This window comes from Pristiophorus japonicus, chromosome 17, assembly GCF_044704955.1.
Source record: "Pristiophorus japonicus isolate sPriJap1 chromosome 17, sPriJap1.hap1, whole genome shotgun sequence".
NCBI lineage: Eukaryota > Metazoa > Chordata > Chondrichthyes > Pristiophoridae > Pristiophorus > Pristiophorus japonicus.
The window spans coordinates 27197824-27225058 of record NC_091993.1 but is presented as its reverse complement, the minus strand read 5'-3'; the positions used below and the strand labels follow the sequence as shown (position 1 = coordinate 27225058).

At 45.8% G+C, this 27235-nt stretch overlaps 1 protein-coding gene across 1 annotated transcript; it reads right to left on the bottom strand.

Annotated features, from left to right (window-relative positions):
• On the bottom strand, window positions 1-27066 carry LOC139228149 (ceroid-lipofuscinosis neuronal protein 6 homolog). Its single transcript, XM_070859337.1, has 7 exons — window positions 26798-27066; window positions 19451-19565; window positions 18625-18723; window positions 17481-17669; window positions 16590-16645; window positions 4804-4926; window positions 1-1482 (listed from the first exon to the last, which is right to left on the bottom strand). The coding sequence occupies exons 1-7, from the start codon at window positions 26845-26847 to the stop codon at window positions 1212-1214; spliced, it is 903 nt and encodes a 300-aa protein (XP_070715438.1). The 5' UTR covers window positions 26848-27066; the 3' UTR covers window positions 1-1211.
• Window positions 27067-27235: the final 169 nt, after the last annotated feature.

Below are 27235 nucleotides of genomic sequence, written 5' to 3'. Positions count from 1 at the left end.
TATTAAGAACTAGTTGGTTTATTAACAAAGATTTAACAATCACGCTACACATTACCAGTGCATCCACCAGGCTCACAACCACCTGCCTCATCGTGGATGACCGAGACCCAACTGGCTGGGGTTTTATTGAATGTCACGTGACTGGCTAAACCACTCGCAATGCAACAGCTCTACAACTATTTTAGTGTAAACTCTAAATCAAATGACTCGTTATTAAAGGGGTACTAAAACTGACAAATTTAAATAAATTAAACTTTAGACATTAAGGATCAAATTAAAATGTGGTTGCCCGGGGTGATGATGCACTCCAATCCCTCCGGCGCCCACCTGTCACGGAAGGCCGCGAGCGTACTGGTGGATACCGTGTGCTCCATCTCCAGGGACACCTTGGCTCAGATGTGCAACAGCTCTACAAACCCGTGAGTGAACTCCCAGGGGCATACATTACAGCGGCCCAATCTCTATTCACACAGGACCCTTATAGACAGCAGTGGCAGGAGATTTTCATCCCATCGACTGCGTCTTAACCAAGGTCTCAAAGTCAAAAGGCCAGCATCTAAACCGCTGCACCACCTGGTCATTTAATATCCAGATATAGGACTGCAGTCATACTGCAGTGGAGAAGGCTAACCACCAAACGCAATGTGTACTTGGCATAGCTCTACCAAACTGTGGACTGATCTGAAGCTGAATATGAGTCGCCAAGACATGGCAGCCTGGACATATTTGTACTGAATGAGCCAAGGCTTGATCCCATGTGACTTACTTCTACCGTCAGGGTAGCACAGGTCGGAGCTGCTTTTGACGACATTAGAAAGATCCCGTTAAGAAATTGTAGCGGTTCCTTGGGGTGGGGGTGGGGAGGGACAGAGGGACCTCGTGGAGCACTTTTGAAAATGCAGCTTTTTTTTGCATCAAACTGGAGTTATACTGCGGCCAGTGCAAACTTGAAGCAGCGAGATGCTGTTTCCTGGCGAGGGAGGGGGGGGTGTGGGGGCAGGGGGGGGGTGGTGGTAGTGCAGGAGCGAAGGTGTCTCACATCGCTTGGCACAAATTATACTGCCACTTATTGCATCAATGCCTACCCGAAACCACCCTGAATCGATGTGAAGGGAGAGTATAACTGTGCCCTAGGGTAAGACCCGACTATCAGTTACTTGAGGACAGTTGGAGAGTTGACTAAAGCAGCTCAAACAGGACCTGGCAAGAAGCTAGGGTGTTTTCTTGATGTGCAGCGTGTAATACGCCCAGGGTTCCGGCACGTACATGACTCCGGGATACTTTTTCCGGAGAATCTTGTCGTTCCACAGGAAGGCGACCCAAGCGGAGATCAGGACCAGTGCAATGCAGAAGGAGTAAAACAGGAAGAGGCCATTGCTGTCCATCACGAGCCCTTTGCGTTTCTTGTGCATCACCGTTGCCATCATGGCAAAGGCTGTGAAGATGTAGAGGATGAAGATCTGACCTTCGGTCACCAAATACCTAGAGAAAGAGAGAGAGAGAGAGAGAGAGAGAGACACACACAAAGGGGTGAAAGTTATGTGGACCTTTTTTTTTTAACTTTATCCGTTCCTGGGATGTGGGCATTGCTGGCAAGGCCAGCATTTATTGTCCATCCCTAATCGCACTCGAGAAGGTGGTGGTGAGCCGCCATTTCAGAGAACAGTTAAAAGTCAACGACATTGCTGTGGGTCTGGAGTCACACATAGGCCAGACCGGGTAAGGACGGCAGATTTCCTTCCCTAAAAGGATATTAAGTACACCAGATGGGTTTTTACAACAATCCAGTAGTTTCATGAATACCATTACTGATACTAGCTTTTTATTCCAAATTTATTTAATGAACTGAATTTAAATTTCCCAGCTGCCGTGGTGGGATTTGAACTCGTGTCTCCAGATCATTAGTCCAGACCTCTGGATTATTGGTCCAGTAACATAATCACTATGCTACCGTATTGCAACCTTCATTTTGAGTCCAGTTTTTCAGAGGTAACCTTATCAAGAACCTTTGATAAATCCCACCCCCAACCCTGTCCACTTTACTCATGAAAGCAGCACCTCATAGATTGGTTTAAATTCAGTTGTAGTTCAAGTGGACAAACTAGGAAAGGTAAATTCTTCTTCACACAAAGGGGATCATTTTGATTTGGTAGTGATGGGATGATGGCGAATTGTCGGCCCGTTTTACATCTCTCTCGATGACTTTGATGGAAATAAAGAGTGATCACTACACGAGTGGAGGCAAAAAAAGCCCTGAATTCATTTAAGGACCAACTGGATGCTGCAATGTGGATACTGACGATCTTTCGATGGAAGTAAGATGGGCTGAATGGATTTTCCTCATCTGTAATTATCTTGTGACTTCGCGACTCTGACAACTCTCCGATATTCAGCCAAGTGGCCATTGAGTGAGCCTAGGCAGTGAGGCTATTTGGCCAAAGGGGCCATCACACCATGTCCAGCCTGATGCTCACCTTCCTGCAGTCAACAATAACTTGCATTTATATAGCGCCTTTAATGTAGTAAAACATTCCAAGGCGCTTCACAGGCGTATTATAAACAAAACAAATTTGACACTGTGCCGCATAAGGAGAAATTAGGGCAGGTGACCAAAAACTTGGTCAAAGAGGTAGATTTTAAGGAGTGTCTTGAAGGAGGAAGGAGAGGCGGAGAGGTTTAGGGAGGGAGTTCCAGAGCTTGGGACCCAGGTAACTGAAGGCACGGCCACCAATGGTTGCGCAATTACAGTCGGGGTTGCTCAAGAAGCCAGAATTAGAGGAGCACAGATATCTTGCAGGGGGGGGGGGGGGGGAGGAGGCTTGAGGAGATTAGAGGTAGGGATATAGGGAGGAGTGAGGCCATGGAGGGATTTGAAAACCAGAATAAATTTTTTTTAATCGAGCCTTGGTTAACTGGGAGTCAATGTAGGTCAACGAACACGGGTGAGCTGGACTTGGTGCGAGTTATGACACGGGCAGCTGAGTTTTGGGTCACCTCTAGTTTATGTAGGGTAGAATGTGGGAGGCTGGCCAGGAATGCGTTGGAATAGTCAAGTCTAGAGGTAAAAAGACGTGGATGAGGGTTTCAGCAGCAGATGAGCTGAGGCAGTGATGGTGACGGGCGATATTACGGAGGTGAAAACAGGTGGTCTTAGTCACTGCACAATGAGCAGGAACTGTGACTGGTTTTTCTCCCACACTTTGTCTCAGGATATGGGCGTCACTGGCAAGACCGACATTTATTGCCCATCCCTCGTTGTCCTAAATAGGTGGCGCCTTCTTGAACCGCTGAGTAGCGGGCGGATACAAGCGAGTGGCTTGCTCAGCCACTTCAGTGGGAGGTGTGGGACTGGAGTCACGTGTAGGCCAGACTGGGCCAGTTTCTTATTTGATTGAACCATGCGTTTTTTTTGGAATAAAAATGACAATCTGACAGCTTCGTGGTCACTTTTCACTGATACCAGTGTTTTCATTTCTAGATTATTTATTTATTTACAAAAACTGAATTCTAACTGCTGAACTTTGAACTCACATTCTCTGGATTCATTAGTCCAAAAACACAGACTTGGATTTATAGAGCGCCTTTCATGACCACAGGATGTCCTAAACTCCTTTACAGCCAATGAAGTACTTTTGGAGTGTAGTCACTGTTGTAATGTGGGAAATGCGGCAGTCAATTTGTGCAAGCTCCCACAAACAACAATGTGATAATGACCAAATAATCTGTTTTTATTATGTTTATTGAGGGATAAATATTGGTTCAGGACACCAGAAATAACTTCCTTGCTCTTCAAAATAGTGCCATGGGATCTTTTACATCCACCTGAGAGAGCAGACGGGGCCTTGGTGTAACATCTCATCCAAAAGACGGCACCTCCGACAGTGCAGCACTCCCTCAGCACTGTACTGGGAGTGTCAGCCTGGATTTATGTGCTCAAATCCCTGGAGTAGGTTAGTCGTCTTGACCTGTGGATTGCTATTCTTGTCATCATCATCATAGGCAGTCCCTCGGAATCGAGGAGGACTTGATTCCACTCCGTAAGTGAGTTCTTTGATGGCTGAACAGTCCGGTATGAGAGCCACAGATCCTGTTACAGATGGGACAGACATTCGTCGAGGGAAGGGGTCGGTGGGGCTGGTTTGCCGCGGGCTCCTTCCGCTGCCTGCGCTTGGTGTCTCGCTCTTTGCGTTGAGACTCGAAGAGCTTAACGCCCTCCCGGATGCACTTTCTCCACCTTGGGCGGTCTGCGGCCAGGGTCTCCCAGGTGTCAGTGATGATGTTGCACTTTACCAGCGAGGCTTTGAGTGTCCTTATAACGTTTCCACTGCCCACCTTTGGTTCGTTTACCATGAAGGAGCTCCGCATAAAGCATTTGGTTAGGGAGTCTCGTATCTGGCACGCGAACTATGTGGCCTGCCCAACGAAGCTGATCGAGTGTGGTCAGTGCTTCAATACTGGGGATGTTAGCCTGGTCGAGGATACTGATGTTGGTGTGCCTGTCCTCCCAGGGTATTTGCAGGATCTTGTGGAGACATCGTTGGTGATATATCTCCAGTGACTTGAGGTGTCTTCTATACATCGTCCATGCCTCAGATCCATGCAGGAGGGCGGGTATTACTACAGCCCTGTAGACCATGAGCTTGGTGATAGATTTGTGGGCCTGGTCTTCAAACACTCTTTTCCTGCTATTCTTGTACCAGAACCACTATATCACCATACTTGTACCCGTGCATTGATCAAGAGGCATTGGGGGTGAAAGGGCAATGAAAGAAAATCAGTGTTAAATACTTATTTATCCCTTACCAGTAGTAGAGGCTACTCGGCCCGAGCAGCAGCCACGCTGACAGGGGCATTCTGCTGTCCCTGGTGCTGCGAGTGAAACAGCCGGTGAAATACAGGGAGAAAATGATGAAGAAAGGAACATACCTGTAGTAGAAAATCAACATGACCATTAATTTTTTTTTAAATTCAACATGCCAGCATGTTGCTGGCAAGCCCAGCAATTATTGCCCATTCCTACTTGCCCTCGGGTAGCAAGGGCAATTAGTTAAATGTCAACTACATTGCTGTGGGTCTGGAGTCACATATCGGCCCAGACCGGGTAAGGACGGCAGATTTCCTTCCCTGAAGGGCATCAGTGAACCAGGTGGGTTTTTAACAACAATCCAGTACTTTCATGGTCACCACAATTGGTACTAGCTTATTATTCCAGATTTATTTAATGAATTGAATTTAAATTCCCCAGCTGGCATGGTGGGATTTGAACTCGTGTTTCTAGATCATTAGTCCAGGCTCTGGATTACTGGTCCAGTAACATAGCCACTGTGCTGGTTTTGATAGTACGGTTGGGGAGGGCTTTAAACTAGCTTGGTAGGGGGATGGGAACCCAGGAGAGAGCTCTGCACTAGTTAGAGTGGGTGAGAGCTCAGATGAACAGAACCCCAGGAAAGGATGCAAAAGGCAGGAGGCAACAGAGCAGAGTAGCACTGGGGCAAGTGTAAACCACAAGGTGATAGGAAGGGACAATATGTATGAATATAAAGGGGCTGCAGGAGGGGTCAAAATTAAAAATCATGGTTTAAAAACTAGTATTAAAACACTTTACCTAAACGCACGCAGCATTCGAAACAAAGTAAATGAGTTGACGGCACAAATCATTACAAATGGGTATGATTTGGTGGCCATTACAGAAACGTGGTTGCAGGGTGGCCAAGACTGGGAATTAAACATACAGGGGTATCTGACAATTCGGAAAGATAGACAAGAAGGGAAAGGAAGTGGGGTAGCTCTATTAATAAAGGATGATATCAGGGCAGTTGTGAGAGACGATATTGGCTCTAATGAACAAAATGTTGAATCATTGTGGGTGGAGATTAGAGATAGTAAGGGGAAAAAGTCACTGGTGGGCGTAGTTCATAGGCCCCCCAATAATAACTTCATGGTGGGGCGACAATAATCAAGGGAATAATGGAAGCATGTGAAAAAGGAACGGCAGTAATCATGGGAGATTTTAACCTACATATCGATTGGTGAAATCAAATCGCACGGGGTAGCCTTGAGGAGGAATTCATAGAATGCATACGGGATTGTTTCTTAGAACAGTATGTTACAGAACCTACAAGGGAGCAAGCTATCTTAGATCTGGTCCTGTGTAATGAGACAGGAATAATAAATGATCACCTAGTAAAAGATCCTCTTGGAATGAGTGATTACAGTATGGTTGAATTTGTAATACAGATTGAGGATGAGGAAGTAGAGTCTCAAATGAGCGTACTATGCTTAAACAAAGGGGACTACAGTGAGATGAGGGCAGAGTTGGCTAAAGTAGACTGGGAACACAGACTAAACGGTGGCACAATTGAGGAACAGTGGAGGACTTTTAAGGAGCTCTTTCATAGTGTTCAACAAAAATATATTCCAGTGAAAAAGAAGGGCGGTAAGAGAAGGGATAACCAGCCGTGGATAACCAAGGAAATAAAGGAGAGTATCAAATTAAAAACCAATGCGTATAAGGTGGCCAAGGTTAGTGGGAAACTAGAAGATTGGGAAAATTTTAAACGACAGCAAAGAATGACTAAGAAAGCAATAAAGAAAGGAAAGATAGATTACGAAAGTAAACTTGCGCAAAACATAAAAATGGATAGTAAAAGTTTTTACAGACATATAAAACGGAAAAGAGTGACTAAACTAAATGTTGGTCCCTTAGAAGATGAGAAGGGGGATTTAATAATGGGAAATGTGGAAATGGCTGAGACCTTAAACAATTATTTTGCTTCGGTCTTCACAGTGGAAGACACAAAAACCATGCCAAAAATTGCTGGTCACGGGAATGCAGGAAGGGAGGACCTTGAGATAATCACTATCACTAGGGGGGTAGTGCTGGACAGGCTAATGGATCTCCAGGTAGACAAGTCCCCTGGTCTTGATGAAGTGCATCCCAGGGTATTAAAAGAGATGGGGGAAGTTATAGCAGATGCATTCGTTATAATCTACCAAAATTCTCTGGACTCTGGGGAGGTACCATCGGATTGGAAAGCAGCTAATGTAACACCTCTGTTTAAAAAAAGGGGGCAGACAAAAGGCAGGTAACTATAGGCCGGTTAGTTTAACAGCTTCAAGCATTTTCCCCACTACAGATACCATTTAAGGAAGAAATAGCGGGACATCTAGATAGGAATAGTGCAATCAAGCAGACGCAACATAGATTCATGGAGGGGAAATCATGTTTAACTAATTTACTGGAATTCTTTGAGGATATAACGAGCATGGTGGATAGAGATGTACCGATGGATGTGGTGTATTTAGATTTCCAAAAGGCATTCGATAAGGTGCCACAGGATACTGCAGAAGATAAGGGTACGCGGAGTCAGAGGAAATGTATTAGCATGGATCGTGAATTGGCTGGCTAACAGAAAGCAGAGAGTCGGGATAAATGGGTTCTTTTCGGGTTGGAAATCGGTGGTTAGTGGTGTGCCACAGGGATCGGTGCTGGGACCACAACTGTTTACAATATACATAAATGACCTGGAAGAGGGGACAGAGTGTAGTGTAAAAAAATTTGCTGGTGACACAAAGAATAGTGGGAAAGCGGGTTGTGTAGAGGACACAGAGAGGCTGCAAAGAGATTTAGATAGTTTAAGCGAATGGGCTAAGGTTTGGCAGATGGAATACAATGTCAGAAAATGTGAGGTCATCCACCTTGGGGGGGAATAAAAAACAGTAAAAGGGAATATTATTTGAATGGGGAGAAATTACAACATGCTGCGGTGCAGAGGGACCTGGGGGTCTTTGTGCATGAATCCCAAAAAGTTAGTTTGCAGGTGCAGCAAGTAATCAGGAAGGCGAATGGAATGTTGGCCTTCATTGCGAGAGGGATGGAGTACAAAAGCAGGGAAGTCCTGCTGCAACTGTACAGGTATTGCTGAGGCCGCACCTGGGGTACTGCGTGCAGTTTTGGTCACCTTATTTAAGGAAGGATATACTAGCTTTGGAGGGGGTACAGAGACGATTCACTAGGCTGGTTCCAGAGATGAGGGGGTTACCTTATGATGATAGATTGAGTAGACTGGGTCTTTACTCGTTGGAGTTCAGAAGGATGAGGGGTGATCTTATAGAAACATTTAAAATAATGAAAGGGATAGACAAGATAGAGGCAGAGAGGTTGTTTCCACTGGTCGGGGAGAGTAGAACTAGGGGGCACAGCCTCAAAATACGGGGGAGCCAATTTAAAACCGAGTTGAGTAGGAATTTCTTCTCCCAGAGGGTTGTGAATCTGTGGAATTCTCTGCCCAAGGAAGCAGTTGAGGCTAGCTCATTGAATGTATTCAAATCAAAGATCGATAGATTTTTAACCAATAAAGGAATTAAGGGTTATGGGGAGCAGACGGGTAAGTGGAGCTGAGTCCACGGCCAGATCAGCCATGATCTTGTTGAATGGCAGAGCAGGCTCGAGGGGCTAGATGGCCTATTCCTGTTCCTAATTCTTATGTTCTTATGTTCTTAATCAACCAGCCTAACCCCATACTCCAGCAACCAAAGCAAGCCCTCGAACTGCAGCCACACAAATTAGACTTTGTATACTGGCAACGGTGAATCAGGCGAGACAGAACGAGGAAAGGTTCTTCGGAATACTTTTTCCACAGAAACCTGGTTCATGAGGGAGTCAGAATCTCTTTGCTGGGACTGTGTTTCCACGAATGTCAGGCACGAATGGTCACTCTTTGTGTGCAAGCTGAACAGTCATGGCAGGATATTTAACCATGGCGGGGTGGGGCGGCACAGAGTAACATGGTGCAGCCCAATCCAATCCTCGCCTGATGTACACATACTCGCACGCACTCGCTCTCTCTCGCGCTCTCCTTCCCACTCTCACACTCTCCTTCCCACTCTCGCGCTCTCCTTCCCACTCAGTCCAGGAACTGTGAGATGAGCAAGGTCACTAACTCAGACTAGGATCAAACGCGAGCTCTTGCTGCATGGCATCACTTAGCTCGAATGGGGACGCTGCCGTTTCCCATGAGCAAAGTCTGACCGTCCTGAGCTGCAGCAGTGAATAATAATCCATAATGTTATTTGGAAGAGAAAAGGAGTTCATTAAAACAAAATAACAAAGTGCTCAGGAGTGTGACCTTTACCCACTGCCCCAGAGAAAGGCTCGACTCAACAATAAAAAGAAAGACTTGCATTTATAGCGCGCCTTTCACGACCAGAGGATGTCCCAAAACGCTTTACAGCCAATGAAGTACTTTTGGAGTGTAGTCACTGTTGTAATGTAAGAAACACAGCAGCCAATTTGTGCACAGTAAGCTCCCACAAACAGTAATGTGATAATGACCAGATAATCTGTTTTAGTGATGTTGATTGAGGAATAAATATGGGGACACTGGGGATAACTCCCCTGCTCTTCTTCAAAATAGTGCCATGGGATCTTTTACATCCACCCGAGAGAGCAGACAGGGCCTCGGTTTAACATCTTATCCGAAAGACGGCACCTCCGACAGTGCAGCACTCCCTCAGCACTGCAGAGTGTCGGCCTAGATTTATATGCTCAAGTCCCTGGAGTGGGACTTGAACCCACAACTTTCTGACTCGGAGAGCGAGGGAGCTTTCAAATTGAGCCATAGCTGATTCAGCAATGACAATTATGTTTTTTTTTACACAATTCTACAAGAATGCAAATGTCTGCAACTCTGTGCTGTGCTTCCTGGAACAGTGTCTGCATTACCGAGCAATGTTTGAATAAAACAGTGAACTCAGACAGGCACTAAACTTCACAAAGTATCACTTGCATTCCTAGAAATAGACAGAATATACAACCCCATCTTTCACCTTGTAACCTTGCAGGTTATGACACTCCGTGTACATATCCAAGCACTTTTTCAATGCAATGAGGGTTTCTGCCTCTACCAGGTCAATGCTTACTTAATGTCAGAATGCTATCTACATTACAGGATACGTCCTTTCGGTACTATGTAACCAGATCCTTGAGCGAGAGAGAAGGAAGTAATGATTAGCAAGCATAGAGAAGAAGAGGGGGGAAAGAGCGAGTGGAAGCTAGGGAATGAAGGGGGGAGAGAGAGAGTTGGGGGAAGAAAGAAAGACTTGGAGTTATACAGCGACTTTCAAGAACCACCGGACGTCTCAAAGTGCTTTACAGCCAATGAAGTACTTTTGGACTACAGTCACTGTTGTAATGTGGGAAACGCAGCAGCCAATTTGCGCACAGCAAGCTCCCCCAAACAGCAATGTGATAATGACCAGATAATCTGTGTTTGTCATAGAAACATAGAAAATAGGTGCAGGAGCAGGCCATTCGGACCTTCGAGCCTGCACCACCATTCAATAAGATCATGGCTGATCGTTCAACCTCAGTACCCCTTTCCTGCTTTCTTTACATACCACTTGATCCCTTTAGCCGTAAGGGCCATATCCAACTCCCTCTTGAATATATCTAACGAACTGGCTTCAACAACTTTCTGCGGTAGAGAATTCCACAGGTTAACCACTCTCTGAGTGAAGAAGGTTCTCCTCATCTCGATCCTAAATGGCTTACCCCTTATTCTTAGACTGTGACCCCTGGTTCTGGAACTTCCCAGCAACGGGAGCATTCTTCCTACCTCTAACCTGTCCAATCCCGTCAGAATTTTATATGTTTCTATGAGATCCCCTCTCATTCTTCTAAACTTCAGTGGATACAAGCCCAGTCGATCCAGTCTTTCTTCATACATCAGTCCTGCCATCCCAGGAATCAGTCTGGTGAACCTTCGCTGTACTCCCTCAATAGCAAGAACGTCCTTCCTCAGATTAGGAGACCAAAACTGAACACAATATTCCAGGTGTGGCCTCACCAAGGCCCTGTACAACTGCAGTAAGACCTCCCTGCTCCTATACTCATCCTCTAGCTATAAAGTCCAACATGCCATTTGCCTTCTTCACCGCCTGCTGTACCTGCATGCCAACCTTCAATGACTGCTGTACCATGACACCCAGGTCTTGTTGCACCTCCCCTTTTCCTAATCTGTCACCATTCAGATAATATTCTGACTTCCTGTTTTTGCCCCCAAAGTGGATAACCTCATATTTATCCACATTATATTGCATCTGCCATGCATTTGCCCACTCACCTAACCTGTCCAAGTCACCCTGCAGCATCTTAGCATCCTTGGGATCCTTGGCTTTATTAATAGAGACATAGTGTACAAAAGCAAACCTGGTTAGGCCTCAGCTGGAGTAGTGTGTTCAATTCTGGGCACCACACTTTCGGAAGGCCTTGGAGAGGGTGCAGAAGAGATTTACAAGTTACCGGGGAAGGGGACTTCAATTATGTGGAGACTGGAGAAGCTGGAGTTGTTCTCCTAAGAGCAGAGAGGCTGCGAGGAGATTTGTTAGAGGTATTCAAAATCATAGAGTTTTGAGAGAATAAATAAGGAGAAACGGTTTCTGGTGGCAGAAGGGTGGGTAACCAGAGGATACAGATTTAAGGTGATTGGCAAAGAAGTACAGGCGACACGAGGAAATCTTTAAAAAAATCTAATCTGGAACGCACTGCCTGAAAGGGTGATGGAAGCAGATTCAATCGTAACTTTCAAAAGAGAATTGGATAAATACTTGAAGGGTTAAAAATGTACAGGGGCATGGGACTAGTTGGATAGCTCTACCAAAGAGCCAGCACAGGAATAATGGGCCAAATGGCCTGCCATCTGTGTTGTACTATTATGATTCATTGTAGCTTCAGAAAAAGGGGAAATGTGTTTACAATTCCCTTTACAGCCTTCTTGGACAACTGTAATCTGGTTTACTACAATACATTTATCAGGCTAAGTTCAGAACAAAAGTTATTTTACATTATGCCAATGAAAATTACCTTGTGCAATGTTAAAACTACAGCAGTTTATGATCTGGTCACTGTGGCAGCAGCTACACTTCAGGGGAAAAAGGAAGTCGGTAGGAGAGTGAAGAGTGAGCAATCTCTCTGGGTGGTTTTAAAGGGATCCTTTGCCTAGACTTGAGAATGTGTAAAGAAGGGTTGCGAAGGTGGTAGATGGATAGAGAATGTGGCAAAAGGATGGAGATAGGGAATCATGGAAAAATAGCTAAAGAAATGTCAAGATGCAGACAACTGCAGAATCAACAGAAAAAAAAAAGGGGTTACCAAGAGTTGAAGTTGAGGTTAGACACGGGTCATGAGAAAGCCACAAGGCAGCACAAAGAAAGAAAGCAATCCTAGATAGGAGGGGAAAAGTAATAGCTTCTACTGATAAGGAGGAAGGGAAACTAATTGGGTTCTTTACTGATAAGGGAAGACAGTGTAGCAAAGCTATAACTAACCTGACCTGACACCAGCCCTAATTGGGAGACTTTCTTGCCTGCCATTGGATGTACTCTGGGGGGGCGGGGGAGGCAGAAAGGGATTGGATAGACTAAGTGCTAATCAAATGTGTTCTGTTTTGAAAATGTATAACTATTGTTGTGTCGCGCTGAAAAAGGGCTTGTCCAGGGAAAGGTAAACAGGCTCTGATTGAGAGTGTCCCTTTGTCTTGACAAGTCCCGGCCGGAGAATCTTCAATAAAGGTCTTTTACAGAAAAGGCAAAGAGGTGTTCGCGTGTCAGTGTATTCCTTGAAACAGATTGAGGGAAAAAGAATCCGTATTAACAGACTCATTGGCCACAGGGAAGGAAGAACTCCGATAAGAAACCACACCTGTACTGGGCATGTGCAAACTGTAACACATTTAGAATGCTATGAAGTCTAATATTAACCTCTTCCACCTAAAGAATGAAGGTGAGTTGTGCACATTATATAGCAGTGGAACATTCCTGGACAAAATATTTTCATCACAGTGAAAATACATTTCATTCATAAAAATTGTCATTCAGGGAAATCTTTAAATTGCAAAAACACTTTTCACTAAATCAATCATGCACCGAAACTCACAAAACCCCAAAAGGTTACTTTATGAACAATGAATAAATATAGGAAAGTACTTAATTCCTGGAACAAGTTGCATCAAAAGCATGATAAACCAGGGAATCTGGTGTGAAGCCTGTCCACACTGTGTTGCAAAATTTGTCTCGGGCTGCTACATTAAAACCAATGCACTCATATAAGCAGGATTTCCCCAAATAAATTGTATAATGCATTGGTTTAAACCTTATTTGAAGCCAAGATGTTAAGGCATTTTGAACCATCACGTTATCCTCTCTCTCTGGCAATCCACAGAAACTACAGAAATATTTTTAAGTATACCCAATTCTACAATTCTAAAATCCAACAACAGAGACTTTATATTTATGCAGCATCTTTCATAACCTCAGAATACCCCAAAACACTTCAAAAGTATTAGCTGCGAAATGTAGTTTGAAGGTCACCGGGGCTAACTCCCCTGCTCTTCTTTGAAATAGTGCCATGGGATCTTTTTACGTTCACCTGAGGGGGCAGACAGGGCCTCGGTTTAACATCTCATCCGAAAGACAGCACCTCCGACAGTGCAGCACTCCCTTAGCACTGCACTGGGAGTGTTGGCCTAGATTTTTGTGCTCAAGTCCCTGGAGTGAGACTTGAACCCACAACCTTCTGACCCTGAGTGAGAGTAAAGGGTGAAGAGAAGAGGGCTGAGAGCCGGCTTGTATGTTTCAATGAATGTTCCACTTGATAGTTAAGCCTAAGTTGCCGATGGTCATCAAAAGTTAATGATTCCAAATAAATGCTGCGCTGTTCAGCTTCCTGCAACAATGCTACATTTGAAACAAGATCAGGGTAATTTCACCGATGCCTCGCTCCGAATGGGAAAGTTGGAACGACAGTGTTGCAGCCCCTCGAGTAACGCTGTGGTGGGAGTGTGGGATTGGTGGCCTGATCCAGTGGAAACAGCAAGTGTTATACAGATGCCCGATGGCTCTATTTTGCCTACCTTTCAGGAGCATATAAAAAAATTAGCACAATTAAGAATTAGCTAACGTTGGAACAGAGGAGGTTGAGGGGAGATTTAATTGAGGTGTATAAAATATCAGGGTCCTGGATAGAGCGGATAGGAAGGGCCTATTTCCCTTAGCAGAGAGGTCAGCAACCAAGGGGGCATAGATTTAAAGTAATTAGTAAAAGAATTAGAAGGGAGTTGAGAACTTTTTGCACCCAGAGGGTGGTGGGGGTTTGGAACTCACTGCCTGAAAGGGTGGTAGAGGCAGAAACTCTCACCACATTTTTAAAAATACTTGGATGTGTGGTTGAAATGCCGTAAGCTACAGAGCTACAGACCAAGAGCTGGAAAGTGGGATTAGGCTGGATAGCTCTTTGTCGGCCTGCGCGGACACGATGGGCCGAATGGCCTCCTTCCGTGCTGTAAATTTCTATGATTCTATAATACAGCATTTACACCTCTCAAATCGCCACACAAAATACAGATACAGGATTGCCTTCCCCAAATCCGCATTTTAAATATTCATTGGCATTTTAAAAAATACAGATGTCTTCCTTATTTAACAGTATAACTTTAATTTGTAAATTCAAAAGGGATTTACTTAAGTAAGTGAGCAAAAAAGTAACCTGCAGAGTTAGTTTGAAATCTATAGCGGAGAATCACTGAAAGTCAACATGTAAGTACAGCAAGCAATTAAGAAAGCAAATGGAATGTTGGCCTTTATTACAAGAGGATTTGAGTATAAGAGTAAAGATGTCTTCCTGCAATTATATAGGGCCCTGCTGAGACCACACCTGGAGTATTGTGTACAGTTTTGGTCTCCTTACCTAAGGAAGGATATATTTGCCATTGAGGGAGTGCAACGAAGGTTCACCAGACTGGTTCCTGGGATGGGTGGATTGTCCTATGAGGAGAGTGTGAGCAGACTAGGCCTATATTCTCTGGAGTTTAGAAGAATGAGAGGTGATCTCATTGAAACATACAAAATTCTTACAAGGCTTGACAGGGTAGATGCAGGGAGGATGTTTCCCCTGGCTGGGGAGTCTAGAACCAGGGGTCACAGTCTCAGAATAAGGGGTCGGCCATTTAGGACAGAGATGAGAAGAAATTTCTTCACTCAGAGGGTGGTGAATCTTTAGAATTCTCTCCCCAGAGGGTAGTGCAGGAAAGTCGATAAGAGGTAGAAAATCAGCCATTATTTAATTGAATGGCGGAGCAGGCTCGAGGGGCCGAATCGCCTACTCCTCCTCCTATTTATGGTCCTATGAGTCCTGACATGATCTAGTGGTCTAGTCTGACCAGGAGCGCCATTATTTTCTCGCCCTCCCCCTTTTTCTCTAGTTACAAGCAGCTGATTAGGGGAGTCCTGAAAGTGCTGACTCACACAGGAACTGCACGCACTACAGTACCATGTGGCCATCCTTCATGTGCGAGCCGAGACACTGAGTGACCAGGGAAAGCAGCCAAACTCTCCAAATACATAGGTGCAGGGTCACTGGTGGAGAATCACCACCCTAGATTCCCCCCCTTCCTAACCCAAGGGAGCTGAGGCCAACTGCCTGTCATGTATGTACATTCTGTTTGTAACCACCAGATGGCGTCATTGTTGGAGGCCACTGAGCAGCACGCACATTGTGCTGCTCAGCTATAAAAGGCCAGCCATTTTGAAAGTCAGGCACTTTGGGCCTAAATAAAGCAGAGCCAAGGTTTATTCTTGCTTAGTTAAACAATACACAGTTTGAACCTTTATTGCATACACTGCCAAAGCCCTACCTGCGGCCCTGGCTGTGAACAGCAGACAGCGCAGACTGGGACCCTGGGATCTTCCTGATCGGACTGGTTCCACACCACAACGGGCGGTGCATTCAGGCACTGAGCCATCAGGGCAGCCCTCTGGTTGTCTTTTTACATTGATGGATGGGAATGAGCTGAGATGAGAAATTTCTTCACTCAGAGAGTGGTGAATCTTTGGAATTCTCTACCCCAGAGGGCTGTGTATGCTCAGTTGTGAGTATATTAAAGACAGAGATTGATAGATTTTTGGACACTAAGGAAATCAAGGGATATGGGGAACATGCGGAAAAGAGGAGTTGAGGCCACACCTGGAATACTGCGTGCAGTTTTGGTTTCCATATTTACGAAAGGATATGATTGCTTTGGAGTTAGTTCAGAGAAGGTTCACTAGGTTGATTCTGGAGATGAGGGGGTTGACTTATGAGGAAAGGTTGAGTAGGTTGGGCCTCTACTCATTGGAATTCAGAAGAATGAGAGGTGATCTTATCGAGACGTATAAGATTATGAGGGGGCTTGACAAGTTGGATGCAGAGAGGAGACTAGAACTAGGAGTCATGATCTTAGAATAAGGGGCCGCCCATTTAAAACTGAGATGAGGAGAAATTTCTCAGAGGGTTGTAAATCTGTGGAATTCGCTGCCTCAGAGAGCTGTGGAAGCTGGGACATTGAATAAATTTAAGATAGAAATAGACAGTTTCTTAAATGATAAAGGGTTATGGGGAGCGGGCAGTGAAGTGGAGCTGAGTCCATGATTGGATCAGTCATGATCTGATTGAATGGCAGATCAGGCTTGAGGGGCCATATGGTCTACTCCTGCTCATATTTCTTGTATTCTTATGTTTAAATGGCAAGAATATTCATTGTTGTTAATCTACTTACCACATCAAGTGACCTAAGGATTCATCATAGTAATACAGCAGCTCAAACGAGTCAATCTGTGGGTTTAACAAAAAAACAATTATAACTTTGACGCCCTCCTCCTCTTTCGTTAGCCATCCCCCCCCCCCCGCCAAAGCCGGCGCTGTGTTTATTTAGAGATATAGCAGGTCAAACTTTATCTGTAAGTTTATGCTCAGTACATGCGGTCAGGGAATGGAGCATTTTACCATTCCAGGCATTCAGCATCGGGTATCCCAGCTCGACAGCAGTCGGTTCGGTGCAATGGAAAGCTCTCTCCTCTCTGGCCCTGTACCAGTCTCGGGGGAGCTTGCATGTCTCGCACCAAAGACCTCCCCGATTGAGATTACCGTCTTGATGCCAATTGAGGACGGTTTTGCACTGTCGGTGCCACGTCCATTAGAACAGGGCTGAGACGTCCCAAACTCATTTCATAGAGACCCCTTACATCCATGTCCAGGAGAGGATTTCACTTTGGGCTGGATTTGAACAACTACTTGCATTTATATAGCACCTTTAACGTAGTGAAACATCCCAAGGTGCTTCCCAGGAACGTTATCGAACAAAATGCGTCACCGAACCACATAAGGAGATATTAGGACAGGTGACCATAAGCTTGGTCAAAGAGGTAGGTTTTAAGGATCGACAAAGGAGGAAAGAGAGAGAGAGAGAGAGAGAGAGGTAAAGTGGTTTAGAAAGGGAATTCTGAGGCTTGGGACCTAGGCAGGGCCGCCAATGTTGAAACGATTAAAATCGAAGATGCGCAAGAGGTGAAAGGAGAGTGTTGAACACACTGCAGCACTCAGTTCCTTTGGTCCAGGCTGAGTTTAATCTGATTGTAAGCGCTTTTCTGGCTGATGTGATGGTGTTTACCAATGTTTCTGGTTTCAGGTTTTTCATCATTGGGTTTTCTCGCACGGACAAGTGGAGCTGGTACCCACTCAGAATCAGACGGTGATTCACCGAATCTCCGACGAGATGAATGCTGGCTCCCATAACAAAGGTTATTATGCAGATGTACACTGCCGAGATGGGAAGAGTTTTGGGTGACCGTTCGATAAGCTGCAACAAAGATATTAAAGATTGAGTTAATGTACTTTGAGATATGTTCTATTGGGAGCTCGTTGTGCTTTCATTGCCACTAGCAATCCTCAGAGACCTGTGTATATACACTCGTTTCCATTTCTGCCTCCGTTTGCTCCTGCTCTCTTTCCTCTTTTGCTGAGGGAGTAGAGTGCTACCCAGAATGGCCGCAAGATCACCGGGATGCTGCGTAAGCCTGGATCATAAGCGTGGCCAGCAACGGTGTAACGCTTCGAAGGCGAGCCTGATCCTGGCCTCAGCGAACCTCAACTTTCGTGCACTGGGGTCACTGGAATGCAATGTGCACCAGGGCGACCTTGGCTGTTTTTTCTCTTCCCCCGTCCCGCCTTGCCAGCCATCCTAAAGAGCATATGGTGAAGGTAGATACAGCTAGGGTTGGCCTGGTCATATGGGAAGTCTGGAGAGTTTCCATGAATTGTCGGTGCCCAACCCGCCCCCATCTTTCACATGAGGATCCTGAAGAATCCTTTACCCTTTTGGGGAGGCCAGTCCCCAAAAAGCATCCCTATCGCCAACCCTTGCTGAGAATTAATTGAGCATGGGTTGGGAGCCCTTGGATCCATATTGAGCACTGCCTTTAGTCACTAAGCTACCAGGACTATAAGAACATAAGAAATAGGGGCAGGAGTCAGCCATTTGGCCCCTTGAGCCTGTTCCACCATTCAATAAGGTCATGGCTGATCTGATCTTGGCCTCAACTCCACTTCCCTGCCTGCTCCCCATTACTCTCCACTCCCTTATCATTCAAAAATCTGTCTGAATATATTTAAGGTAGAGTTAATGACCCAGCCTCCACAGCTCTCTGGGGCAGAGACTTCCAAAGATTCATGACCCTCTGAGAGAAGAAATTCCTAAGAGCCGATGGATTTTTCCCAACCACAACCTCTGCAACAGTCAACAGCAAAGACGTTACCTTCAATAGAAGGAAAGGTGTGATGATGTTGTAGGCCATGTGAAAGTAATCACCAACACTTGGCTTATTCAGTGGAAACCATTCCACCGGAAAGATAATCTGTAACAGAGCACAGGTCAGACCCCGTCAGTGTCTATGGGAAAACGACAAATCTGGTCTAAATTATAAATTCCCTCCTCCAATCAAATGTTATCCTCTCCTCTCCTGAAGACATTGAAAGTGCACCTTCAGTAGCTTGCCAAAAAAGCCATCTTTCATGTGTAAAACCCGACACGGAGTATTTAACTGGAGTAGGGAGATTATGGGGTGATACTGCAGTTAAGCCCAATCCTGTTCTTGCCCAATGTCCACACACATGCACTTTCCAGCAAGATTACATAGAATGTACAGCACAGAAACAGGCCATTGACCCCAACGGGTCCGTGCCAGTGTTTGTGCTCCACACGAGCCTCCTCCCACCCCTCTTCATCTCACCCCATCAGCATAACCTTCTTCTCTTCCTTTCTTTCACATGTGTTTATCCAGCTTCCCCTTAAATGCATCTCTGCTATTCGCTTCCCTGTAGTAGCGAGTTCCACATTCTCATCACTCTCTGGATAAAGAATTTTCTCCTGAATTCCCCATTGATTTTATTAATGACTATCTTATATTTACCCTGCTTCTGGTCTCCCCCAGAATGGAATCATCTTCTCTGCGTCTAATCTATCGAATCCTTCACCCCTCAGTATTTCTCTTTTCTAGAGCAAAGAGCCTCTGCCTCGATTGTGACTGGGAGTGTGAACCCTGGCCCCCTTCAGTTAATACAAATCGCTGATTCATGACTCACCATCGCAATCGGACGGCCAAAATCCAGGATCCAGTTTTGCACCGTGAAATAAAACCAAAGATCCAGGTGAAACTGAGGCTTTTTATCCAGGTTCTCTGGCTCGCTTCCCGCATTCCTACAAAACACAAGACAGTACAACTTACTCAGAGCTAAACAGGCACAGCCTCAAAATATTGGGGAATCAATTTAAAACCGAGTTGAGAAGGAATTTCTTCTCCCAGAGGGTTGTGAATCTGTGGCATTCTCTACCCAAGGAAGCAGTTGAGGCTAGCTCATTGAATGTATTCAAGTCACAGATAGATAGATTTTTAACCAATAAGGGAATTAAGGGTTATGGGGAGCGGGCGGGTAAGTGGAGCTGAGTCCACGGCCAGATCAGCCATGATCTTGTTGAATGGCGGAGCAGGCTCGAGGGGCTAGATGGCCTACTCCTGTTCCTAATTCTTATGTAGGTCCTTTAAAAACCATTCTCCTGCTGGTTCCATTTAAATCTAGTTGCAAGTTGCTCCACCCAAACCTCCTGGGATTCCACCGCTTCTGTCCAACACTGGTAAAAGGACGAGGGCAGCAGGCACGTGGGAACACCACCACTTCCCAAGTTCCCCTCAGCAAGTGGTGACTAATACTGGTGTACAGTCAAAAAGGTGCCAACAACATCTTTCCAACTCCCATGCGCAGTCCTCTTGCAGGAGCCTGCAAAACAGCTGAATACTAAAGTCACAGAACCATGCAGCGCAGAAGGGGCCACTCCGCACATCATACCTTTGCCGGCTCTTTGAAAGAGCGATCCAATTAGTCCCACTCCCCCTGCACTTTCCTCATAACTGCAAGTTTTTTCTCACCCCATAATGCACCGCAGCTCCCAACCCCATGACCTCTACCACCCACAAGGACAAGGGCAGCAGGCGCATGACAACACCACCACCTGCAAGTTCCCCTCCAAGTCTCTCACCATCCTGACTTGGAAATATATCGGCCGTTCCTTCATCGTCGCTGGGTCAAAATCCTGGAACTCCCTCCCTAACAGCACTGTGGGAGCACCTTCACCACACGGACTGCAGCAGTTCAAGAAGGCGGCTCACCACCACCTTCTCAAGGGCAATTAGGGATGGGCAATAAATGGCCACCTTTGTGTGCAGCTGCATCAAGCTGTGCACAGACCCCCTGTACACAAACACCAAGTGTCACTACGTGCTGAGGTTCTACCTGTCCCCGCCGTTGCGAAGGATGGGCCTGGCCATGCTGCCGCGAAACGGCCCCACCAGTTGGACCATGCCTGTCCACCTGTCCTTCGTGGAAAAGTTTTTCACAAAAAACCCCTTTGACCACAAGGCCACAAAACAGTGGTCAGCATGTAACGTCCTGGACACCCTACGAAAGGAGAGGGTGGACCCTGTCGTGTGGTTCCCTGAGTGGACTGCCGAACTCGTTTGGCAGAACGTCTCATCGCCAGAGCTTTCACACAAGCACCAAGACGTAGCTTGGTTGGCGGTGAGGAGGGCCTTACCCGTCAGAGCCTTCATGCACAGCCGACGTCTCAGCAACACGGCACGGTGCCCCCGAGTCGGCTGCAGGGCGGATGAGACTGTCACCCATCTCCTTCAGGATTGCGCCTTCGCAAGGCAGGTTTGGAAAGAGATGCAGTGGTTGCTGTCGAGGTTCATCCCAAGCAGCTCCGTAACACAGGACTCTGTGCTCTACGGGCTGTTTCCAGGGACACAGACCGAGACAGACATCACATGCTGCTGGAGGGCCATCAACTCGGTCAAAGACGCTCTTTGGTCTTGCCGAAACTTGCTGGTCTTCCAGAGCAAGGAGATGTCCATGTCTGCTTGTTGCAGACTGGCGCAATCCAAGATCCAGGATTACGTGCTGAGGGACGCACTTAAAATTGGTGCAGTCGCCGTAAAGGCACGGTGGGGAAGGGCCACAGTTTAAAGCCCTTCTGCCACGGTAAACCCGGGGGCAGGAATCAGTGCAAAACTTCCCTCGGGCTGTACTTGCAACTTCTTTTTCGTGTACATGGAGCACCATGATCTGTCAACACCTATGTAGTGCCATGTACAATGTAAGGTCTGTTTCATAATGCACGTTGAAAAGAAAAAAATTTAAATGTACCGTCACCCATTCCGTTTACTGTATAGTGACACATGAAATGTAATTTGTTGAATGTACTACAATGTATCCCGTATTGTACCGAATTGTACTTGAACTGAAAAGCAAGGAAATGTATCGAACGGAACTGCCGTCAGCACCCAAATGTAGTGTATGGGATTGCTGACCGCAGCTAAATGTACTGTACAAATTTTTTATATGAATAAAGTATATTTTGAAATTTAAAAAAAATGCCGCCTTGCCAACGATGCCCACATCCCAGGAACAAATAAAATAAAAAGTCAAAATAAACATGTAGAGAAGTGAGAGGATACATTTTGGAAGGAGGAATAACGAGAGGACACAAAGCACTAAATAGGAAACATTTTCTAAAGTAGAGGCGTCAGCCATGGCTCAGTAGGGAACTCATTTTGCCTCCGAGTCAAGAGACCTCCAGGGATCGGAGCACAAAATCTAGGTTGGCATGTCAGAGTGGCCATCTTTCGGATGAGGCATTAAACTGAATAAAGGGAGGGTTTAGGGTAAACCTATTCACACCGAGAGTTGTTGGGGCGTGGACAGTTGTGGAAGCCCAATCCGCAATAGCTTTCAAAAGGAAAGTGGATACATATTTTTGAAAGAAAATTTTAGAACTAGATGGACAAAGGGCAGGTGAACTGGCTGGATTCTAATACATTCAAACGATCCCAGCTCTTGAGGCAGGGGCTGTGGTGAGTTTAAGGGGATGTAGAGTTTGCAGTCCACCGGTACACTCGCGGCCTTCCGTGAGAGGTGGGCACCGGAGGGACTGGAGTGCATTATTACCCCCGGCAACCAAATTTTAATTCGATTTTATATGTTTTAAAGTTTAATTTGTTTTAATTGCTGGTTTTAGTGGCCCCCTCCTCTTTTATAGGGGGCACTGGTAAATTTACAGTTTTAGGGCCCCCAAAAAAACACAAAAAAAATATAAAAAGGGCCGTGATAAGTGTTTGGAGTGTCCCCCAGATCGGGGGGCACTTGATTTCACTGTTATTTTTGTTTCCAACCAATAAGAGTTGTAGAGTTTGCAAACCTTTAGATGTTAAAACGGATGACAGGTCTGTCCTAGATTTCAAAAGAATCCGATACCCATTTGTACCATGAATAATTCATGTTAATCCTGTAGTCTAGCTTAGATTTGTTAACTTGGTCCTCAAATACTGTGGCCATTCAACATTCTACGCAATTGCTCTGATGCCAGTTATAAAAGTCTACTGTTAAATCTCGGGAGTTGATAAATCACCCGACTACAGATCGGAAGTTCCCATTTCCATCCCTTTTCTGTGCTGGGTTGAGTGAGCTAAGCCAGCACAGAAACATTAGGGAGTAATAAGCCCCTGTTGGAAGTATCAGTAGGGGTGGAATAGGACTGGGATCAACTGCAGTGTCTGCCAACACTCAGTGACCGGGCCAGTCGAGGTCGGGGGGTTGGGTTCATGAACCCCCCCCCCAATCAATTTGAGACCAGCCATCTCCATTTCACGCCCAGAAACCTCTTCAATCTCCAGGTTCGGCCGGCAAGCCTGTGCGGTTCCCAGGTCAGCTTTTGGACTAAGTATCTCTGCATTCCCCGGATTGGTGCCTTTCCTGATAAGTTGGACAAATCTTGAGTTCGACCCAAACCCAACCCCCATTCAGTTGGTCAAACCTATTGTTTTTTTAAAATTTATTCGTTCACCAGAAGTGGGCATCGCTGGCAAGGCAGCATTTATTGCCCATCCCTTATTGCCCTCGAGAAGGTGGTGGTGAGCCGCCGCCTTGAACTGCTGCAGTCCGTGTGGTGAAGGTTCTCCCACGGTAGCGGTTTGGTAGTGTCTCACTGGACCATTTCAGAGGGGCAGTTAAGAGTCAACCACGTTGCTGTGGGTCTGGAGTCACATATAAGCACAGACCAGTTAAAGACGGCAGATTTCCTTCCCTAAAGGACATTAGTGAACCAGATGGGTTTTTAATGATGATCTGGTAGTTTCATGGTCACCATTACTGATCCTAGCTTTTTAATTCCAGATTTATTTTGTTAACTGAATTTAAATTCTCCCAGTTGCCGTGGTGGGATTTGAGCTCATGTCTCTGGATCTTCACATTTTAAAAAGTACTTGGATGTGCACTTGAAGTACCGTAACCTACAGGGCTACGGACCAAGCACTGGAAAGTGGGATTAGGCTGAATAGCTCTTTGTCGGCCGGCGCGGACACGATGGGCCGAAATGGCCTCCTTCCGTGCTGTAAATTTCTATGATTCTATGATTAGACCAGGCCTCTGGATTACTAGTCAAGTAACATAACCACTATACCCCTATCTAGCTGTACCAGTGCCGACCACTGTCCAGGGTCACATGAAGACTGGTCACATGGACAAAGCACTTCAAGAGCCTGTAGAAATGTAACTCAACAATGGTCACAGCCTTGGTCAGAGCAGGGGAGTAAACTTGGGGCAAATAATTGTAGCGTGCCTTAGTCACAAACATCTATTTTTCTCGGTAATAAACACTGAGGTGAGAATCTGTCTCCTCCACTTTTGTAGTCACATGACAGGATTTCATTACCACTGCTTACATCATAAAGGTTAACTCATTATCATTCTAGTCACGCTTACTGACCCCGGGCACTTGCTGTAAGTAAGTTTTATTTAAGTTTTTTGATCTATTAATAAGATGTTCACGAGTTATAAATAATAAATAAGTGAGCTTTACCCATTTGGGAAAGACTAGCGGCCCCACCCTGGGGTTTAGGTAGCACTGGTTTCTAAGCTTTTCCATTCCCCCGATGACCGAGTGGATAACAGTGCTGTTGATGATCCAGGGTCAGTTTTGGGTCAGCTAATCTCTCAGCGTGGCTGATACGATTCGTCTTAGCGTTCCTGAGCTTGTGACGGGGACAATCAACCAATGTTCCCACATCTATTTGCTATTCAATGACCATCGCCCACTCCCACCCTCTTGTTGGGTGCATATTGTTATCAACACACTAATTACACTTATGTCAATCTGCATTAATACAGTGTGATACTCTTGGCTTAGCTTATAATGTTCCAAGAGTTGAACTAGAACTTGTTTTAAAAAAAAAAATTCATTCTCAGGATATGAGCGTTGCTGGTAAGGGTGGCATTTATTGCCCATCCCTAGTTGCTCCTGAGAAGGTGATGGTGGGCTGCCTTCTTGAACCACTGCAGTCCACGTTTCCCACATTACAACAGTGACTACAGCCAATGAAGTACTTTTCGGATTGTAGTCACTGTTGTAATGTGGGAAATGCGGCAGCCAATTTGCACACAGCAAGCTCCCACAAACAGCAATATGATAATGACCAGATAATCTGTTTTTGTTATGTTGATTGAGGGATAAATATTGGTCAGGACACCGTGGAGAATTACCCCTTGCTCTTCTTCGAAATAGTGCCATGGGATCTTTTACGTCCAGCTGAGAGAGCAGACAGGGCCTCGGTTTAACGTCTCATCCGAAAGATGGCATCTCCGACAGTGCCGCACTCCCTCAGTACTGCATTGGGAATGTCAGCCTGGATTTTTGTGCTCAAGTCCCTGGAGTGAGATTATGAACCCACAATCTTCTGACTAGGCGAGCGTGCTCATCATCATTGGCAGTCCCTTGAAATCGAGGAAGACTTGCTTCCACTCTAAAAGTGAGTTCTCAGGTGACGGAACAGTCCAATATGGGAATTACAGTCTCTGTCACAGGTGGTACAGACAGTGGTTGAAGGAAAGGGTGGGTGGAACTGGTTTGCCGCACGCTCCTTCCGCTGCCTGCACAGGTTTTCTGCAAGCTCTCGGTGTGCTACCCACTGAGCCACAGCTGACACTAGAGTGGGATTAATGTCCTTGGCCTTCACTTGAGTGATTAGGTGGCCATTAAACCACTTGAGAGGCCCAAGACCAGCATTAGTGCTGGTGAATGCCATTTGGCTGAGTTCCTGCCGGAAAGGCAAATCAAATTATGATGAGAAAACTTAAATTGGTGGAAAACCGACATAATTAACACTTTTATAACAGCGGCCATTAGCATAAATAGAAATCGACAAGGAGACCACCCCCTCCCTGGTTTCTAAAAGCAGAAATCGTCCACCATAGCGAAGACAAGAAATAAAATCAGAAAATGCTGGAAATACACAGCAGGTCGATCAGTCTCTGAAAGCGAAAACTGTTGGTTAATTCTTGTTTCTTTTCTCCTGAGAGGCTGATCGACCCAGTCGTGCATTTCCAGAACGGTTTTTATTTCAGATTGCCAGCATTTGCTGTGACGAAACCCACAGTCAAATAGCTGCCGGAGTGTCTAGGCTCCCATATATAAATAACGGCCACACGGGAGAGCTACTGAGGGAGCAAGCAGAGCCACAAAGCGCCAGTGGTGGCAAAATTGGTCTTGGGCGTGAGGGTTGAACGCGCGACGGTCAACCGATGACCCACTTTGCACCCCGCCCGATTTTCCTTCTCCGACCCCTCTGCCGCTTTCGAGGAAGACCAATTTCACCCCTGGCATCTTCAGGAAAATCAGTCAGCTTAAAAAAAATTATTCCCCTGGCCAATATTTATCCCTCAATCAACATCACCACAACAGCTTATCTGGTCATAATCACATTGCTGTTTGTGGGAGCTTACTGTGCGCAAATTGGCTGCCGCGTTTCTCACATTACAACAGTGATTACCAAAAACTATTTCATTGGCTGCACGGCGCTTCGAAACATCCGGTGGTCCTGAAAGGCGCTAAATAAATGCAATTCGTCTTTCTTTACATCAAACCGACAAATAGGGATGGAACAAATTGTGGGAAAAGATTGTCATCATAGAATAGATCAGAAAAGAAGGATAAGTCACATTGCTGAGCCGAGCTGAGTGATGTTACTGCGGGCGTGGGTTGTAGAAACCAACTTGAAGTTAAAAGCAAAGTTCCCAGCGGGATGATTCTGATCGTGGTGCCAATGCTGACCCTGACACCGAGGATTATACTCTCTGATCCCAGGCAAAGCTGGGCGCGCCTGGCCATCTGTCCCAATGCAGGAGAAGACAGAGCCTTGCTCCAACAGTGCGAGCGACTCTTAAATATCAAAAACAAAACGAAAAGAGAAAAATAAATAAAAATGCAAAAAAGAGTTGACGGGTCTGCAAGTGGACTGAGACGGCTGCTCATTCTGCAATACTCGATCCCTTTCAAGCGGAAAAAATAGCAACGCAGAAGCCGAAAATAAACTGTGGCCAAACCTGGGGAGGAAGAAGGGAGTTTGCACGGGAGGCTGCTGTCGCTTCCGCATACTGGGTCGCCTCTGTCTGTCTGTGTCTCTTTCCCCGTCTCCTGATTACTTGTGTGCAAGGCGCCGGCTCCCTTGTTGTATGCACAGAGGTTTTAATCTTGCTGTCCTCGTCCTGCAAGATCGGCTACAATAAAACCCCGACCCAGTAACCACATCTGCATCGCCTGTGTCTGAGGACAGACTGCAACTGACTTGCAACTGAGCAGCGAGCTCTGGCTGTCTCTGTCTCCTCCTGTGTGTTACGTTGTATCCAACATCGATGTGACTTATAAGAAGAGCGATCGCTTACTCTTTCTGACTGCATGGAGTGCAGATCCAGTTTAGGAAAGGTTTAAAATCCCTGGCCCAATATTTATCCCTCAATCAACATCACTAACTCCCCCCCAGA